This window comes from Medicago sativa, chromosome 4 (assembly GCF_051527215.1).
Source record: "Medicago sativa cultivar Bolivia chromosome 4, Bolivia_mono, whole genome shotgun sequence".
Taxonomy (NCBI): Eukaryota; Viridiplantae; Streptophyta; class Magnoliopsida; order Fabales; family Fabaceae; genus Medicago; species Medicago sativa.
This window is the reverse complement of record NC_140752.1, coordinates 17,820,431-17,839,543: the sequence shown is the minus strand read 5'-3', so window position 1 is coordinate 17,839,543 and position 19,113 is coordinate 17,820,431. Positions and strand designations below refer to the sequence as shown.

Below are 19,113 nucleotides of genomic sequence, written 5' to 3'. Positions count from 1 at the left end.
ATAAGCGTCGACTAAATTATTAAGAATTTGACTCATACTTCACAACAAATGCATATTCAACTTCCGTCGTTAGCGTAATGACCTATATAATGGATTATCTATTAGTACCTCTACCAAAACTCGTTGTGCCTTGAAGTTTGTCATGAATTTGATGAGTTCGAAACTCAATGCACCTAATTTATGTTTTTTATAAAAGAAATAAATCAATCAAAATCAATCAAATGAGACAACAAAACACATTTTTTTTTTTTACGGAGTTTTGTCATTCATTGCGATCTTCTCTTCTCTGCTCAAGAAAATTAATTGTATGATTTTCAAGACATAATTACAATATTTGTTGTCACAACAAATCCTAAATTTCTAAAAAAAATTATAACCAACAAACATGAACTTAATTGTTAAGAAATCGACTCATACAACTCCATTGATTAATACATACACCATCTGATCATTACAATCAAAACATTTGTTTTTTTGTTTTAGATTAATTAAATAATTAATGTATTTAGTCTATAATAGAAACTAGATACATCGGTTATTCGATGAATTATCGCGAGTCGCAACTCAGCTAAACTTTTGGCAACAAAATTGGACCATGAGTATAATATAAATAAACTAACCAAAAAACGTAGAGTGGTTTATGTCTAAATGAATCAACATATGTCTAAACTCATTCCAACCAAACAACTAACGCCGTTTCATTTCTCAACCTCTCACAACAACAAACGAAGAAGCGTCGTTTGATTCATAAAACCGCTTTTGTTTCTCTTTGTAACCGTTCTTGTTGCTAGCTACTACTACTAGTGGTTGGTTTTACGTTACATCAAACAAAAATCAACAACAACCCATTATTGTTCTTGTTCTTATTCTTCTGATTCTGATTCTAAAAATCATTAATTGTGTCAAAAAACGAGATCTTGTTATTCTTGTTATTCTCTTTTGATTGGTTCCAAAAACGTGTCACAAACTGTTTTTCTTGTTGTTGACTTGCGTTGATTATCATGTTGAATCATGGGTCAAATGTTTCTGCTGAAGGTAACAATTGAATGTTTTTAAAAATCTGATTTTTATTTATTTTTTTGGTTTTTTGTGTTAATGGTTTTTCTTTTTTTGGTTTTTTGGTTTGATTCTTGTGTTAATGGTTTTTTTTTATTTTTGTGGAAAATCAGTGGGTGGTTGTTCTGATGAAGAATTATGGAAGGCAATTGCAGGACCATTGGTGGATGTTCCTTGTGTTGGTCAAAGTGTTTTCTATTTTCCTCAAGGACACATGGAACAAGTGAGTTTTTTCAATTTTCCTTTCAATTTTTGTTGTATTATATGTAATTTTGCTCAAGCTTTTTGATTTTGATTGTGTCGCGATTTTTGATATTGTGGAGAATCACGGTCAAATATAGTTGATGTGATCTTAATTTTAGTCATGAGAATTGCGAACTAGTTGTGATGATTGATGTCATGAGACCGCAATTCTCGTGACTAAATTAAGGTCACATCAGCTGATGTGATCTTAATTTTAGTGACAAGACTCGCGGTCTTGTCACAATTATTGTTATCGGGGAGAATTGCAGTCAAATGGCGTTGATGCAACCTCAATCGTAGCTGCAAAATTTTGCGATAATTGTTATTGCAGAGAATTGCTGTCCAATTCAGCTGATTCAAAAACAATTAGGGTTGTGTAAAAAACAAAAATATTTGGTATCACGGATTAGATCGTAGCGGTGGAGCTGAATTTTGCTACCTTTCTATTTTTAGCAGGAAATTAGAGTGTTTTTGGCTTTGCAGGATTGTATTTTTTTTTTGTTCTTTTTTTTTTAACCTTTTTTCTTTGTTTTTGTAGTTGGAGGCTTCTACCAATCAAGAACTGAATCAGAGGATTCCTGTGTTGAAACTTCCTACAAAGATCCTTTGTCGTATCGTGAATATCCATTTACTGGTAATTTTCTTCCTAATAATCAAAGCATCATTTGGATTTTATAGTTTCTAATTATAGCTTGGTGTAAATTTTAAGCTTACCTTGAATTTTGCTATGTTTTAGGCTGAACAAGAAACAGATGAAGTTTATGCTCAGATTACTTTGGTGCCAGAATCTAATGTAAGAACGTTGCTGCCCCATTTGATTTTCCGTACTTTTATGGTCGACCAAAGATTTTTTTCTCCCATTGTTTAGATTCTAATGGAATACATGTATTAGCAAGCTGAGCCTACAATCCCTGATCCGCCCACCGAGGAACTTCCGAGGCCGAAAATTCACTCATTCTGCAAGATCTTAACCGCTTCGGATACCAGTACACATGGTGGCTTCTCTGTTCTCAGGAAACATGCCACAGAATGCCTTCCTCCTTTGGTACCAATACCATCGATATCGTTTTTGTTGGTTTCTTCTATCTGATTACATTAGGTTATTACTGATCTTTGGAAATCTTTGTTTGGAATTATTTTTAGGACATGTCCCAACCAACACCAACTCAAGAATTGGTTGCCAAGGATCTTCATGGTTATGAATGGCGCTTTAAGCATATATTTAGAGGTAAAATACATGAGAAGTTTTTGTTGAAGTCTTTGCGTTTTTACTTTTTATTTGGCTACCGCTTAATGATTTCCCCCTGAACTTATTTCTCTTGTTTGATCAGGTCAGCCGCGCAGACACCTTCTTACCACTGGATGGAGTACTTTTGTGACTTCCAAAAGATTAGTTGCTGGAGATACCTTTGTGTTTTTGAGGTAAACTTTGATTGCTTTCTTTCATTCACATGGTTCATAAACTCCTGAATTTCTACTATTAACACATTTAAGAATTTATGTGTTTTGCTATACAATCATAGCTATAATAATGTTTTATGTGTAGAGGGGAGAACGGGGAATTACGTGTTGGAGTGAGACGTCTTGCTCGCCAGTCAAGTAGCATGCCGTCATCTGTGATTTCTAGCCAGAGCATGCACCTAGGAGTTCTTGCAACTGCCTCCCATGCTGTTGCAACTCAGACTCTTTTCGTTGTATATTATAAGCCAAGGTAGAAATTATACTTGTTTTAAGAGCAAAAAATTGGGTAAATGATATAAAATTAGTAGATGATTGTTGACGTAAGTTTTTCTTTTTTTAGGACGAGCCAGTTCATCGTAAGCGTAAACAAGTACTTGTCTGCTGTCAATAATAAGTTTGCTGTCGGCATGAGGTTCAAGATGAGGTTTGAGAGTGATGATTCTGCTGAGTCTGACAAAAGGTAATAAAATTTATTTCAGTAGTTTATTATATGACCTTATTTGTAGCTATTCTAATACATGGTTGATCAGATTTTCCGGTACCATAGTTGGAGTTGAAGATATTTCTCCCCATTGGGCAAATTCAAAATGGCGATCACTTAAGGTATTGTCCTCTTGGACTTGTATGTTAATCATCTCAATGATGCCGAATAGCGGCTGTAGAGGCGCTATAGTGCACAGGAATTCAAACAAGTCACTACTGTTTTGCGATGTTTTTTAATTCAAAGTGTTGTTTTTAGTAGCACTGTAGTACATCGGAATTTGAACAACTACTATTTTCTGCAATCTACGATTGAGATGACAACACTGATTCATTTTCTTTTCCTGTGTGTTTGAATCACCAGGTTCAATGGGATGAACCTTCAGCTATTACAAGACCTGACAGGGTTTCACCATGGGAGATAGAACCGTTTGTTTCTTCAGCTTCTACAACCACAGTTCAACCTACCTCTGCGAAGACTAAAAGGCCTCGACCAACCAGTGAAATTCCCGATGTTGGTGAGGAACTATTTCTAATAACTCTTCCCATTTCTTATATTGATTTAGTTATTAGTTTTATTTGACCTTCTATATGTTATTTTTAAACTAGACACAACATCAGCTGCCTCTATTTTCTGGGATGCTAGGATGTCACAAACTGACATGACCCAACGTATTATGAATAGCAAAACCAGCAACAACGCTACATTGAGGAATCAAACCGAAGGAAGTTGGATATCGTCTCCCCGTTCTAGCTATCCTTCTCATTTACTTCACGATACAACAGATGATGGCAAGAGTGTTTCGGCTTGGCCTGTTTCACAGCCTCAATCATCTATACTGAACATTGACCGTATGCTTGATCAAGTTGATAAGGACAACAAAGTCGAGACTGCTACAACTTATCGATTGTTTGGAATTGATCTTATTGATCATTCCAAAAAATCAGCTGCTGTAGAGAAACTATCTTCCCATGCAGTAAACGGTAACGGAGTTACCACTGAAGTTAGTTCCAGCACCTTGACGAGTACTGATACTGCCCGTAAGTCTGACATCTCGAAGGCTTCTTTCGAGAGGAAACAAGAACCACAACAAGTTTCACCTAAGGAGACTCAGAGCAAGCAGATTTGTAGCAGAAGTCGCACCAAGGTACTACACATAGAACATCTATTCGGACAACAATTTAGATGTTTTCCATTATTATAGTTCAATAAGAAAAGTTTGTAATATAAGCTTTCTATTGTTGTTCAAAACCTTCGAAAAGGTTCAAATGCAGGGTGTTGCAGTTGGTCGCGCTGTGGATTTGGCAACGTTGAATGGGTATGATCAACTTATTGCTGAATTGGAAGAGCTGTTTGACATCAAGGGACAGCTTCAACACCGGAATACATGGGAAATTGTCTTCACCGATGACGAAGGAGATATGATGCTTGTCGGAGATGATCCATGGCCGTGAGTATATCCTTAATCAACATGATACAGCGATGCACACACATATTTATAAAGAAGAAAACCATATTTAACTTTTGATTATATCATATATTAGTGATTTGGCCCTCCTAAAATGAGTAACTTATCTTATAGTGTACTGTAATATCAACTATTGATAAGTCAATGATTGATATTGCATATGCATGACAAATCATTGGTGTGTTAAAATTTCAACCCTTGATTTTATCATTAATACCCGACATGCTATACTCTCTAATCACTTTGACGAGTCATATCATAAATTAGTGTCTAATTTGCCCCAATTTTTAAACTAGACGAGTCATATCATTATTAACTAACATAATGATTATTGTTTTCTATCATCATCTTGCAGTGAGTTTTGTAACATGGTAAGAAGAATCTTCATTTGTTCCAGCCAAGATGTAAAGAAGATGAAATCAGGTAGCAAACTACCAATATCTTCTTCGATCGAAGAAGGAACTGTAATAAGCTCAGACACAACCGAAAGATGAAAACATTGACATTATTTTCTTGTCCTTTTTATCTTTCTTTTTGTTTCTCAGCACCAAACTATTGTTTCTTCTTGTTGATTTTATTGCTTGTGAGAAGAAGGAAATTAAAGTTGGTTTTATTTTAGCTAGGTGAGTTTTTCATGTTATTATTACTTAGATATGAAACACTAGCTAATTGTAACTTAATTTGTAGAGACACAACAAGGCATTAATTGTGGTAGAGAAGACCAAAATAGTTTTTTTCTTTTAACTTAAATAAATTTGTGGATATGGCAAATTTTTAGGGTTAGCATTGAATATTCCTATTAAGTTGGAAGTATATTGATGTTGGTTGTTGGTTTATCAAAACTTTCCCATTTTAGTTAAATGGCATATTCTTGTTTGTAATGTATAGTGTGTATTTTGTGTCTTCCAAAATTCCAATTTGGTTGAGTCAATGTCTATTGCTGTCAACAGTGACAACTAATAATGACATTAAATTGTAGCAACTTTATTGTTTAGGATTGAGTGGTCCATTGTACCATTGATGCAGTGATTCTCTAGACAAATGGGTTAATTGTGGCAGGGTGGTGGCACCATCCACAACTCACTTTTGGGTCCATACCTTCAATAGCAGTGAAATTTCACTTTACTAGTTACTATTTGAAAGTCCCAAAAATTGTTATGCAGTACATAGTCCCAAAAATTGTTATGCAGTACATGTGAACTCATTTATAAGCACATTTCCAAGTATTCACTAATCTTATAATAGTTTTACTGGTATTCTCATTGAAACAAATGCTCATAGAAAATTAAATGAGAATTATAATAGGTTGTTTGAAGAATGCAATTAGATTTATTGATTGAGCAAGAAATTAAACAAGATTAACAATCATTCTTAAATAGTGTACACTTCATTATTTTTGCTAATGTTTGAGTTGTAAGGGAGAGTGCGTACTATGTTCCAATTTAACCTATGAAGTCTGGATACTCTAAAATGTTTGATGTTGGAGAAGTATCTGAATTCGATACTGATAATATGTGGTTATTCCTAGATATGTATCATAACCGTGGTTAATCCTGGAAATGTATCCTAGAAAAATGGTAATGGAGAGAAGAACTTAAATTGGTTAGAATTATATGATGATTTAGACAAAGAGTTTACAATTTAATGTTTGCTCATAAGAATTTTTATTTATTTTTTAGGTATAAATTTGACAGGAGGGAGTATTTAGTTTATTGCCAATCAAAAATTGTACTTCATGAGTAAATTTATATGCTATTGGATGAGCAATGATCGTAGAATTCTGATCCATCACCTTGTTTGGACATAAATGGTAAAATGTTTGGAAATAACTTGTACTTTCTAGTACTTCCAAAAGTCATAATAGTGTGATTGGTCTTGGAACACGAGATAGTTGATCGATGAAGATCCAAACACGGTGTTATGTTTTTTTTTGGTTTGAGATATCCAAAACTACCAACAGTGTCTTTGAGAGTAAAGTTGAGGGAAAACAAGTTTTGATATTGCATTGAGGAAAGTAAAATCTATGATAGGTATTACTCTTTGAAATTGAAAGGGATGCATCGTATTGTTTGGTTAGAAAAGTGAGTACAACAAAAGACTTTTCCTTTCAAACGATATTAATTCTTGCAACTCGCATTTAAAATTTAGTGAATGTGGTTGAGGAGCTAGAGAAAATTCACTTTCAATATTTCAAAGAGACGCACTCTATTTTTATGAACTTCAATGTGATATACATGGAGGCATTAGCCATATTTATACAAATCATAGAGACCAATTTACAATTAAAATACTAGTAGTAATTAATGACATGAATGAAAGGAAACACGATCTAGTAAAAATGGAGATTGTCAGACATAGTAGCTTGATTGGATGTGACCATGGTGAGACTTATGATTGATCTTAATTTTTATCATACTCTCCGAGTTGAACATAATTATCATTGAGTTTATATATGTCTCATCATCTAAATATGGTGAAAGATCGACAACGTTGAAGGTTGTTGAGACTCTATAGGTTTTTGAAATTCTAACTTGTAAGCACTGTTGATTTTCTTAACTAATTTGATATTGAAGGGACCGTCAACTCTTGGAGACAATCCAACATTTGGCTGATTTGAAAACCGTTCTTTTTGTAAACGTATCAGTACAATATCTCAAATTTCTAGCGATGTTCATGGCAACATGTGGTAGCATTGTTTACGACCAAAACATCCAATGTAAGGTTTATAGGCCTTCCACATGCAGCGGCTTCATTAGTTTTGCAAAAAAAAAAAAAAATTCCCCACCGCAAGTAGAGTTTCGAGTGACAATTCAATTGCACTAAAAACGCTTAAAATTTTGTGTCGATTCTTTCACTCAAACTCAACTTAGAATTAGAACCTTGCTCTATGGCCAAAACGACTTAGGAGCCTAGAGAGAGTCCACTATCAATATCTCAAAGAGAGCTGGTCAATTTTTATAAACTTCAATATCATATTACACGGAGGTATTGACCCTAGTTATACTCATCATAGAGACCAATTATAGTTTATATAGTAGTAGTAATTGATGTCGTGAATGAAAATACAATTTAATATGAACTCGGTCGATCTAATCAGGATTTGGATTGGAGATCATCAAACATAGTGACTTTATTGACTTAAAGTGGGTAATAAGGTGGTGCAAGGGAAAAGCTAACATACTAGATTGGTAGGAATAGATAGGCTTATGATTGATCTTAATCTCTATTATAATGTTTAGTATGATAGTAAGTTTGTTAAAATCACGATAACATAATTTTAAAATTCTACACTTGGAGTCATAAAGATTGAATGTGGTGTCGAACTTGATTTTAAATTTTCTAAATTTTGTTTAATCTTCAAGTTTAATGGATGAATACTTTTAGCATAAAATAATTTTACTTCGACATCTAATCAAAAGTCATCATTTTTACATATCACACTATCAATTTCAAACTAATCATAGAAAGGTGGAGCGACGTGGCAAAATATCAGATTTTCGTTGAATTTCAATGTAAAATTGTTTTACACCACCAATACACGAACATCTTTATATCTAATCCAAAGGTACCTTTGCAAACAACTCTACCAAAACCCTAAAACTCTTATTTGGCGCTAAACACATGTTGCCCCACCTAACCACACTTAATGCAAAGCTACTTGGGTAATCATTTTCAGAATTCAAATTTCCCCCCGCAAAGCAATCCCACTAAACAGCTTCATGCCTTTACAACTTCCAACTACAATATTCATTATAGTTTGTAATTCCAAAGCATGCAACCATTCATATCTTCCAAATCCTCTGACTATTTAATAGTCTTCCATCACAACCATTTCCTCACCCGCATATCTATTCTTACGTGAAACAAAAATGGCTCATAACAATGTTCATACTCTCCTAGCATACCACAACATGACTGGTATTTGAAACACATCCATCACAATACTCTCCTCTCTTTTCAACAACGATCAGACCAAGCAAACTGGCTTTTCCTCCGTCGCGATTCATCAACGTTGCGTCCACTTTGGCTTGGATCTCCTTTGCCGTGTGCTTCTTTGGCTTCACAATCAATCATAATGACAATGAACAAGTGTCCTGCAACAATGTAATCAACCTGGTAGATGGCAAACAAACACCTTGCAGCAAAGTGATTGGAAAAAGGTCCGCAAATGAAGTGGGATCAGATAAGCTGGACAATTAGCTGGGGAAGAATCATGTTAAGTCTACTATGCTCAATCTACCAACAAACCCCTTAAACTCAAAGCTGTCAAGATTGAGCTCGCTTAATTGAAGACAGCTTTCTGTGACCTATGTTTCATTTTGTTCTTTTTTTTCCGTTGTCTTTCAATGGTTGTATGAATATTAAGTCTACTATGCTTTCATCTTTGTTGTGCACTATATGTTTCCTATCACATGGTTGTGAACCGTGTTATCATTTTTTGTGTTGAATGGTGCACCAACTTATATTCATTGCCCACTTCAAGTATGTTACTTAATCCTATTATAGTTATTGTGATCATTGTTGCAACGTTCACCAAGCTATGTTAATCTCTTTGATGAATTTTTTTAAAGCCTCTCAGAACATACTTTGACCACATAATTTTACCACATACATCCTCATATATCTCTTGCCTCCAGAAAATTCAAGAAATGCATTTCTTTCATGGATTAACTAATTCATCACGTAAAATCATGAATTTAAGCGTACTCCTTTTTTTTTAATGTATTTCTGTGTACTTTGACATAAAGAAAGTTGAAACTTTTAAAAGTTAATGATCAACTTACTTACACCTCAAATTAAGTTAGTTGATTAAAATGGTATTTAAGATTAAGAGCTTCACATAAAAATTCCTATTAGGACATCTAAGAATACAAGTAAACGCTAATCTTGCAACATGTCAATCTCAAATACATAACCATGCCAACCATCAGGTTACAATTTTAGTCAACATGTTTGACATACATCCTCAAAGTTGACAGCATGCTTGAAGTTTAAGTTCCCTTCTTAGATCGTGCTAAATTAGGCCTCTGTATAGAAATATAATCTAAAATACCCAGAAGAAAAAATTGCAACATTAATCCAATATTAGGCAGTTCATATAACTGATAAATTTCATAGCTTCAAGAAGAAAAAATAAATTACATCAAAACTAATATGGGACATAGTAGGTGTAACTATTGAAAGCACTTATTGTGTACGGTGCTCAAGATAAGTTCGTGCTCAAGATAAGTTGGGGCTCAACTACACCTTTGAAATATGAGAATAATTAATATTGTGTTTGAGCGTCTATACCAAATGTCTTATAGGTAGCTCATACTGAACCGCTTTAATAGATTTACATAGGATCATTATTATTACTGGTAGAAGTTGTTTCTTTAATTGTTACTGTGCTCAAAGCTTAAGTTAGCTATCCCATGCCTTGGAAGCGTAAATGTAATAATGAGGCAGGTTGTTCTAATCAATGTGCAAGGTCGTCTAGGTATTTAGACTCATATATCAATCTCAATGCTGCCCAACAATAGGCGAATTCTTGGACACCATCAATGCTTCGGGTCTCCCAAATCATAAAATAAGATTGAAAGTTGGAGTTCCTATAATGTTAATTACTCTCTCCGTTTTTAATTATAAACAAATTTTGAATTTTAGGTAATATAGACCACATACTCCATCCGTTTTAAAATGAGTGTCGCTTTAGCCAATTGCACACAGATTAAGGAATGAAATAAAGTAGTCAAATGTCATAGCAATTTTACCAAATTATCCTAATCAACTATTGGTTTGTTTTTTATTGAATAAAAAATAATACTTTGGAAGTAGCGTAACATAGTATTAATTGAAGGGTACAATTGAAAAGAAAAAGTTATTATTGCATTGGAAACTGAAATTGATATTCATTTTGAAACAATTTATTTTGGCTGAAACGACACTCATTTTGAAACGAAGGGAGTACATCATTAATTGAATGAATCTAAAATCAAAATTTGCTTATAATTAAAAATGGAGGGAGTAGAAACGTGGACCCAACTGCAGGCCTGTGCAACGAAACTAGGTTGACAATCACAATAATTGGTGGATATGTACATGAAGGAAAGGTGATAACACGCAGCAAAATTGGGGATAAGGTATGTATACCTCGACTATCATTGACACAATCTAATACAAGAATTCCATTTAAATTTCAACGTAGGCAATTTCCAATTTGTGTATGTTTTGCAATGATTATTAACAAAAGTCAAGGGCAGTCACTCAAACAAGTTGACATATATCTTCCAAAACCAATTTTCTCGCATGATCAACTCTATGTAGCAATATCAAGAGTTACTTCAAAGAATAGTCTTTGCATTAATAGTACTTTGAACCTCCTATTTAAAGAAGTAAGAAAAATGATGACGTTAAAATTATAAGTTGTAATTGATCTATTAAACTTTGCTTTGTACTACTACATGTACAATGTATATGACCCGTGCGGTAGCACGGGTGAATAGTCTAGTTAATTCCTTAATCTTTTTCTCTTTTGAAAGTTTTTATAGCACGCTCTTTTCATTCGTGCTTACAAGACTCTTTCCAAATGTTTTTAATTTTCTCTTAAATATAAGATAATTTGTAAATTTCTAAATACATTTATTCTTGTTCAAATATGTGCTATTAATACTATCAATTTGCCATAAAATATAAAAAACCAAAATTGGACACACCTACACACAAATAATAATATAGTAATACTAACAAATGTTCGAGGCTAATGAAAGTTGACTCACCTGTAAGGTTATGACTTCAACTCATGTTGTCAACGCGAGAACCTCTTTGGTGGATTATTCGTACGTATCTTTCTAAACGTTCTTTGATCCTTGAGGCATGTTCCGATCCTAATGTGCCCATGATGGCCAACCGATTTAAACTTTAACAAATAAAAGAGGTCAAATACCACTTCATGGTTCTTTAAGTTAGATGTTTGTAGCAAATTAGTCATTTAATTTTTCTATGAAACAAATTGGTACTTTAAGTTATAAAATGACTCCACTATTATCCTATTTTCATCAAACTCAAGTAACAAGTGATTATTTGGCTGTTTAATGCTAAGTAGGTTGGTTAAATCTATCACTCTCAAAATTAAGATTCATAAGTGTATTATTCATTCTTGATTTGAAACAAAATCAACTGATTACATGATTTACAATTTTGATGAAATATTTATCTATAAAGTTTAGTTTGAATCCGAAAACATGGAAAAGCTAACGTGCATAACTAATCATGTTTGATGTCATGAACACTTTTTAGATATGTCACCTAAATGTTAAACGATCACCTAAATACTTTTTAACAAAGTCAGATCTAAAAAAGGTAACATTGTAAATATTTTATGAATGCTGTTTAGAATATGTTTATGTTTACTATGGTAGTTTAAAACTTGAAAAAAACCCAATAAACCAATAATATATAGTTTGCACTCCAAATGTTTGAACGAGTTTTTCATTAATTTCTTTTCATTTCTTATGTTTTGTAGATATGAACAACCTCTGTCTAGTAGATTTGAACAAACTCCAAAGAACTATAACACTTATCTAGTAGATCTGGACACCAATTAGTCGTAGTTTACTATAACACTGGAAAACCCAATTTGTTCAGGGTCTGAGTCGATGTAACACTATTAGACTTGAATGATCAACTGGATCAAATCAACTGTTGACTAAACCACAAAGACATAAGGATGATGGACAATGTTGAGTATCGTCGTCCATCGACTGACTCAAATGAAAGTGTCTAATTCTCCTAATCGAAGCTCAGGAATGACGACGACGTGAAAACCATGTTCTCAATATTTGACCAATACAGTACTAAAAGACTGATCGAGTTGGATGTTTCCTTAGTCTGATCTTTTGAAGATATTCGAAATTTTTTGATTTGGCGTGAAACCTATGAAGAAATCAGAGCTTGCATAGAGGAACTAGATGCAAATGTTAGGTTGTCTGATTCGTGATCTATTATGTTGTATTCTTATGGTTTATCAGAGAATGTTGTATTATTACGTTGTAGTAATATTTTGTTGGATTTAAGTTTAATTCATAGAAGTTTATGAAAATGTTGGTATTTTAAGTGTCTCACTTAGGCTATGTTTGCATTGATGGAATATGATGGAGTGGTATGAAATGGTGTGGTAAAGAGTCATGCTCCATTGTTTGGATTTGTTAAAAATGAATGGAATGGTATGGAACACAATGAGATCCATTCCACCCCATACCATCATTTCCTTCTATTTTTCATTCCCCCCCAATTTGGGGTGTATCTAATGGAATGGAACATTTTAGTTATACAATTACTCTTTTATCCCTATTTTTATTTCATAAGTCAAATAATTCTTCATCCCCTTTCTTTCTCGTGTCTTTTTCTATTTCTCAATTGTTGTACAGTTGTTTTCTTCGTGTTGCTTCGTTTCCTGATTCTTAAAGCTAAGTGCATGACGTCATTAAACAAACAATGAATTTTTGATAAGTTGATTTACATTTTCATGTGTTTCTTATGTCTTTATTGAAATCTATTTTCACGTGCTATTGCTTTTGTATATCTTTATTAAAACCCAGTGCATCATCTAATCAGCCAAACTATGCATTTTCCATAGGTAATATTACATTTCAATTAAAAATAATAGAAAATCTTCGTACATACTAAACTTATTAAATTCAAAAGTCATAAAGTGTTAAAATCAAAGAGAAGACAATTTTAAGATTTAACTATTTTAATTCCAAGTAATAGTTATACAAGGGTAATAATGGAATAAAAATATCATAACCTATTCCATTCCATCCACTTTCCAAACAATGGAATGCAAAGTTTGTTCCGTTCCGTCGTAAAATACCCAAACAGTGGAATGTAGTTTTTGTTCTGTTCCTCCCCAATCCACTCCATTCCATTATATTTCATTCTGCTCCATTCCGTTATGTTCCATCAATCCAAAGAGAGCCTTAGTGTAAATTCACTAGTTAAGCGAATGCCATGTTAAGCAAATGATTTGTGTTTTGGAGAAGTGTAGGAGGTGTTGTTGCTATTTTGGTACAACCTTAAACACAACGATAATTAACCGCCGTTGGTAGAACGACTATTAAGAGTTGTGTTATTTAAACAACCATTTGTTGGACAACTTATGGGACAACCATATGTTTAGAAAGAAAAGTAGGTATTGACACGAAAACCAAAACAATAGAGTGAGAAAGTAAAAACATAATGTGAGTATGAGAGAGAAAGTTATCACAAATGTTGTCAAAAATTGATTGTACAAATATCATTTCTAGACTATTAATTACCGTTGGAAGCGACTGACAGTGAATCACTACTAATTCTAGGGATTTTTTGATATTTTTGGGATGTTAAAAGAAAATTTAGCCGTTCTGTTTTTAAGGGAGCAAAGTCCATTGCGAAATGTTTTTTGAAAAAAAAAAAAAGAAGTTTGGACTACGGGCTCCAGCCACACAATCCGACCCGACCCAAAAATGTGTTGACGATTCGTTTTTTTCTTTAGCTACTTCTGGAATATTTGAGACGCTTCTCGAATCTTTATCACAACAATAATCTATATAACTTCCATTCTAAAATCTTGTTTCAAAAGTTCTGTTAAAACCCTCTTCAAGAACACAAAACCCTTTTTTTCTCTGCTTTGGTTTGGTGAATCAGTGATATGGCGAAAGAAGGACCTAACTGGGATGGTTTGCTCAAATGGAGTATTGCTAATTCCGATGGAACACGTCAACCTCGTAACTTAAGGTACAAATTAATTTCACTTTTGTCCTCTTTCTTTTGTGTTTTTTGTTTATGAAACTTAGTGATTTAGGATGATGCAAATTCTCTGTTTATTTTAGGTTTAGTTGTGAAAAAACGTATTCCCATTTTTGTTAAAATTTAATTTTTATGTAAAAACGCTGTTTTGGTTTAATATTATGTGTGTGATAAAAATTGATTTTAGTTAGATATGTAGGGTTGGTTATGGTATGTTTGGATAAAACTTGTAAATTAACATAAAAACTTATTTATCTGTATAAGCTCTTTTTCATAAGCTAAAATAAAAAATAAGACTATGCAAACGGGAACTAGTCGGAATCACTTTTACAAAATTAAATCAATTTTTGTCAACGTAAAACCTAACATACACTAACAGTGTGTTGAAGGTAAAGCTGTTTGTATTTGGATAATGTAAAAATCGATTCTAGAATCAAAAGATCCGATTAGTGTTAATATTAATATCAGTGAGCCAGTGAGGAGGTTGGAAGGGTCTGATTTTGTTACAGCTTTGAGGTTCTGTAGTTAGCTCTACCAGAAAAATTTCTTTTTTCTTTTAGCGGTTGTAGTTGCTTAAGCCCTATTATCGTCTTCAGAATTGAATTCTATTAGGGAAAAATGGTTGGTTGGTGTTATTGAATATGAATCAATATTCAGAGACTAGGGGTATGGTTTTGTGATTTTATGATTTGTAGTTTGAAACAATGGATTTTCTTTTGTGGTCTTTGTTTCTAAAAATGTGTGTTTATGAGTGTTTGCGTGGAAATTGGGAGGGAAAGGGAAGAGTATTTTGGGGAAGAAAGAATCCATAACCAAAGCATCAGGGAAAGAGTGTAATATTTGGAGAAAAAGGAGTGAAGATAAACTCCTACTATGTAGCACCAACACTTCAAATCAAATGTATGTATGGTGTTTGACACTTGTTGGTGTCTGACAATAACATATTGGATCATTTGATACATTCATTCACTTCTATTTCTTGAATTTGGTGTCAATGTCTGTGTAATCGGTATCTGTGTGAGTGCTTCAGAGATAAACTCTCACTGTATTTGAATGTCAAACCCTGGAAACTTCAAAAGAAGAGTAAAGGAGGGTTTTGGACGGTTTCGAAATATTCCCAAACCCCTCTTCTTTATTTTGAAATATTCCCAAACAAGGGGAGGGAAGGGTTATCATTTCTCTTCCCTTGCATCCTCTCCAAAAATTCCCTCCCAGTCAAATCAAGTTCAGATTAACACCCTCCAATATGGAGGAGGACCTTAAACACCTTGTAGGGTTCTGAATTCTTGTCCTCTTGTTATAATACTCTTAAAACAAAAGAGATTATTGCTCCTAACTACGAACAAAGCAGTCGTGTTTTTGGAAAACGAGGTGGTTTTTGAAGTTGAAGATGAGTCAGGGGGCTCAAATTAATTTTTAGTGGACTAGGGCCTGATTTTGCTATTTCTATTATTTATTCAGTACAAGTAAAATGGTTTCTTTCTTTGTAGTTGTAGTTCCATAAATGTAAACCCCAAATTCAAAATTTAATGTATTGTTTAATAGTTTTATATTTGAAAAAAACTGGTCATCGTTGTTGAATATGAATAATATGGCTGAACAGCTGAAATTTGCATTTAGTGGACTTGGGTCTGATTTTGAAATTCTTATGCTTCTGTAGTGAGGAGGATAGAAAATGGTTTATGGAAGCGATGCAAGCTCAGACCGTTGATATTGTAAAACGTATGAAAGAGATCACCCTTGTGATGAAGACTCCTGAGCAAGAGTTGGAAAACCAAGGGGTTACCCCTACAGATATTGAAGGTATTCAATACATAACGATTAATGAGATGCAAAACTAATTAAAGTTGAAGTGCATTTTTATTTTATTTGAATGGGTATTTTTTCCTTAAATCCTATACTAACCCGGGTATATTTTTTACATGAATTTGTTTCAGATATGTTGGATGAGTTGCAAGAGCACGTTGAGTCAATTGATATGGCTAATGGTGAGTTTGTAGAATCGCTCTGAACTTGATTTTGTTGAAGAGTGCAGGAACACCGATTATAGTGTGGAGTGCTTGTTTTATCTGGCTTGTGCTTGTTTGTAGTAGTTTCCAATTGGGAGTTACTATAAATTTGGACATCATAATTTCATTTATTAAGTACTTTTTAGTAGCTGTCTTCACAAATTGTTTACTTCATGACTAAGTGTTTCTTTGTTCTGAATATTTATTATCTCACACAAATTGTTGTATTAGCTTCATTAGTTCTGGCTTCAATTTTCAATACATCAGATGTTTTTAGCTGTAGATGCCTTTGCTGAAAATATTTAATTAATATTTTCCTCAGATGTTTAATTGTTCATGTTCACTGGTTTTTCTGTGTGATCATGGAAATAATTGGCATTGCTGAAATGCAATTTTGATACCTTTATCATCTACAATTTTTCTTAATGCATCGGTTTTAGTTTCTATCCATAACTGGTTGGTTAATGTAGATTTGTATTCTTTAATTCCAAAACTGCACGTCTCACTTACTTCTGGTGTTTACCTGTTCTCTAGATCTCCACACAATTGGTGGGTTGGTTCCTCTTCTCGCTTACCTCAAGAATCCTCATGCCAATATTCGAGCCAAGGCAGCTGATGTTGTAACCACAATAGTCCAGAATAATCCGAAAAGTCAGCAACTTGTAATGGAAGCAAATGGCTTTGAACCTCTTGTTTCTAATTTCAGTTCAGATCCTGATGTGACTGCTCGAACCAAAGCACTGGGTGCAATATCTTGTATGTACTATTTTATTTTGTAATGGTATTTTGTTTCTAAGTTGGAATGGTATTTTCTTATTTCTACTTCTGTTGAATTTGACAGCACTAATTCGACACAACAAGCCCGGCGTTGCTGCATTTCGTCTAGCAAATGGTTATGCAGCCTTGAGAGACGCACTGACCTCTGAAAATGTTAGGTTTCAAAGGTAAATGAGGTTTTCTTCCTGATAAATCTTTCATGATATTGAATTCTTCTAATTTTAGCTCATCATTAATTAGAATACTGAAATGTATGGCACTATTTTGGCTCTGTTCATCTTACACGTGTTCTTTTGATGGGACACCTTCTATGTAAATGATGAAGGATCTGTTTAAATTGATTTATTTGATTTTGAGCTTATCTAATGATATAGGTACTTGTGAGATTGTTAAAGCAATCTTATGGGAACAATCTATGGCATTTCCATAAGCTATTTTCAGCTTATTTCTTTAAGCTTGTCAGGATAGCTTATGAATAACAACTTATAACTAATATGATCATAATTATATGAAGAGATTATACATAAGTATTTATACGATAAATGCTTATTAAGTTGTTTATCCAAATTGGATAATATCCTTTTCGACACTTGTTACTAATTCGGAGATAACTGATTCTTAATTTTACTACAATCTTTCAGGAAGGCTCTCAACTTGATCCATTACTTACTGCTTGAGAACAGTTCAGATTGCAACATCGTGAAAGAGCTAGGGCTCCATCGTACAATGATGCACCTTGCCTCTAGTGAAGATGCAGATGTCCGTGAAGCTGCCCTTAAAAGCCTCTTCGAGCTTACTCGCAATACAAAAGATGGTGCCGACAGCTCTCCAGAAGATAATGAGAAAATGAAGCAGCTTCTTCAAGAGCGAATAAATGGCATCAGTTTAATGTCGACTGAGGACCTTGGAGCAATTAGGGAGGAAAGGCTGCTTGTGGACTCCCTTTGGAGTACATACTTCAACGAGCCATCTTCACTTCGAGAGAAAGGTCTTCTTGTGCTTCCAGGTGAAGATGCACCTCCTCCTGATGTTGCTAGCAAACACTTTGAATCTCCTCTTAGAGCCACTTCTGGGAACCCTAATTCCAAGAAAGATTCCAACGATGAAAAGAAAGATGCACCTTTGCTTTTAGGGCCAGGGCCTTAAGCTGCAGAGAACTAACAATGAAGTTAATTCATGTAGAAAAGGAAATGCTACATAGTTCTACTAAATGACGTTTTATTGCATGTTACTTTCATCTTCTGTTTCTTTGTGCTAGACTTGTTCTTTCTTACATGCAATAGTTATTTATTTCTTTCACCTTATTTGCTTATTGTTGTGCTAAGGTTAACAAGTGGAATGGAATGCTAGTAGGTACCCCTATGTGTCTTTAGAGTACTTAAGTACTTAAGGACACTTGTTAAGAAATTAGAAAAAGGAAATTTTGTATTAAAAAAAAGTTTTTGAGTAATGCTAGCAACACACATTTTTCAACACACTCTCTTTAATAGGTTAAAATTTATATAGGTCGCACCATATCATGTGGGCCCCGTACAAATTTGGTGGGTGCTATGTGAATTTTAACCAAGAGTGTGTTGAAAAGTGTAACATCCAAAAAACTCAAACCAAATGGACCCTAGTTAGCATTAGGAACATACTTCTATAGACACTAGTTAGCATTAGGAACATACTTCTATAGACACTCCAAGCAAGCAAATTTGCAGCAAAAGTCTCACCAAGGTATTGAACATAGAAAAAATGAAGATTCTGCTTACTGTGTTACAAAATTCATATAAATATATACTAAATAGAGTAATGAATAAATTTCAAATTCTTAGTTTTTAGGTGATATTGAAACCCGCTAAATTTAG

At 33.7% G+C, this 19,113-nt stretch overlaps 2 protein-coding genes across 2 annotated transcripts; both read left to right on the top strand.

Moving 5' to 3' along the window:
- Positions 1 to 640: 640 nt before the first annotated feature.
- On the top strand, positions 641 to 5,480 carry LOC146926873 (auxin response factor 9-like). Its single transcript, XM_085700323.1, has 14 exons — positions 641 to 1,035; positions 1,170 to 1,279; positions 1,838 to 1,933; positions 2,036 to 2,092; positions 2,192 to 2,344; positions 2,443 to 2,527; positions 2,631 to 2,721; positions 2,846 to 3,010; positions 3,101 to 3,220; positions 3,291 to 3,363; positions 3,605 to 3,758; positions 3,850 to 4,388; positions 4,504 to 4,691; positions 5,065 to 5,480. The coding sequence occupies exons 1-14, from the start codon at positions 1,002 to 1,004 to the stop codon at positions 5,201 to 5,203; spliced, it is 2,004 nt and encodes a 667-aa protein (XP_085556449.1). The 5' UTR covers positions 641 to 1,001; the 3' UTR covers positions 5,204 to 5,480.
- An 8,747-nt stretch (positions 5,481 to 14,227) lies between these two features.
- On the top strand, positions 14,228 to 18,567 carry FES1A (Fes1A). The gene is made up of 6 exons (XM_085700322.1): positions 14,228 to 14,465; positions 16,138 to 16,280; positions 16,415 to 16,465; positions 17,021 to 17,242; positions 17,328 to 17,430; positions 17,905 to 18,567. Exons 1-6 carry the CDS (start codon positions 14,380 to 14,382, stop codon positions 18,407 to 18,409), a joined length of 1,110 nt encoding a protein of 369 aa, XP_085556448.1. The 5' UTR covers positions 14,228 to 14,379; the 3' UTR covers positions 18,410 to 18,567.
- The last annotated feature ends 546 nt before the right edge of the window (positions 18,568 to 19,113 follow it).

Coding starts and splice junctions, on each gene's coding strand:
- LOC146926873 (XM_085700323.1), top strand. CDS start 1,002: ATGTTGAATCATGGGTCAAATGTTTCTGCTGAAG. Junction 1,036..1,169: donor GTCAAATGTTTCTGCTGAAG/GTAACAATTGAA, acceptor GTGGAAAATCAG/TGGGTGGTTGTTCTGATGAA. Junction 4,389..4,503: donor GTAGCAGAAGTCGCACCAAG/GTACTACACATA, acceptor ACCTTCGAAAAG/GTTCAAATGCAGGGTGTTGC.
- FES1A (XM_085700322.1), top strand. CDS start 14,380: ATGGCGAAAGAAGGACCTAACTGGGATGGTTTGCTCAAATGGAGTATT. Junction 16,281..16,414: donor TACCCCTACAGATATTGAAG/GTATTCAATACA, acceptor AATTTGTTTCAG/ATATGTTGGATGAGTTGCAA. Junction 17,431..17,904: donor GAAAATGTTAGGTTTCAAAG/GTAAATGAGGTT, acceptor ACAATCTTTCAG/GAAGGCTCTCAACTTGATCC.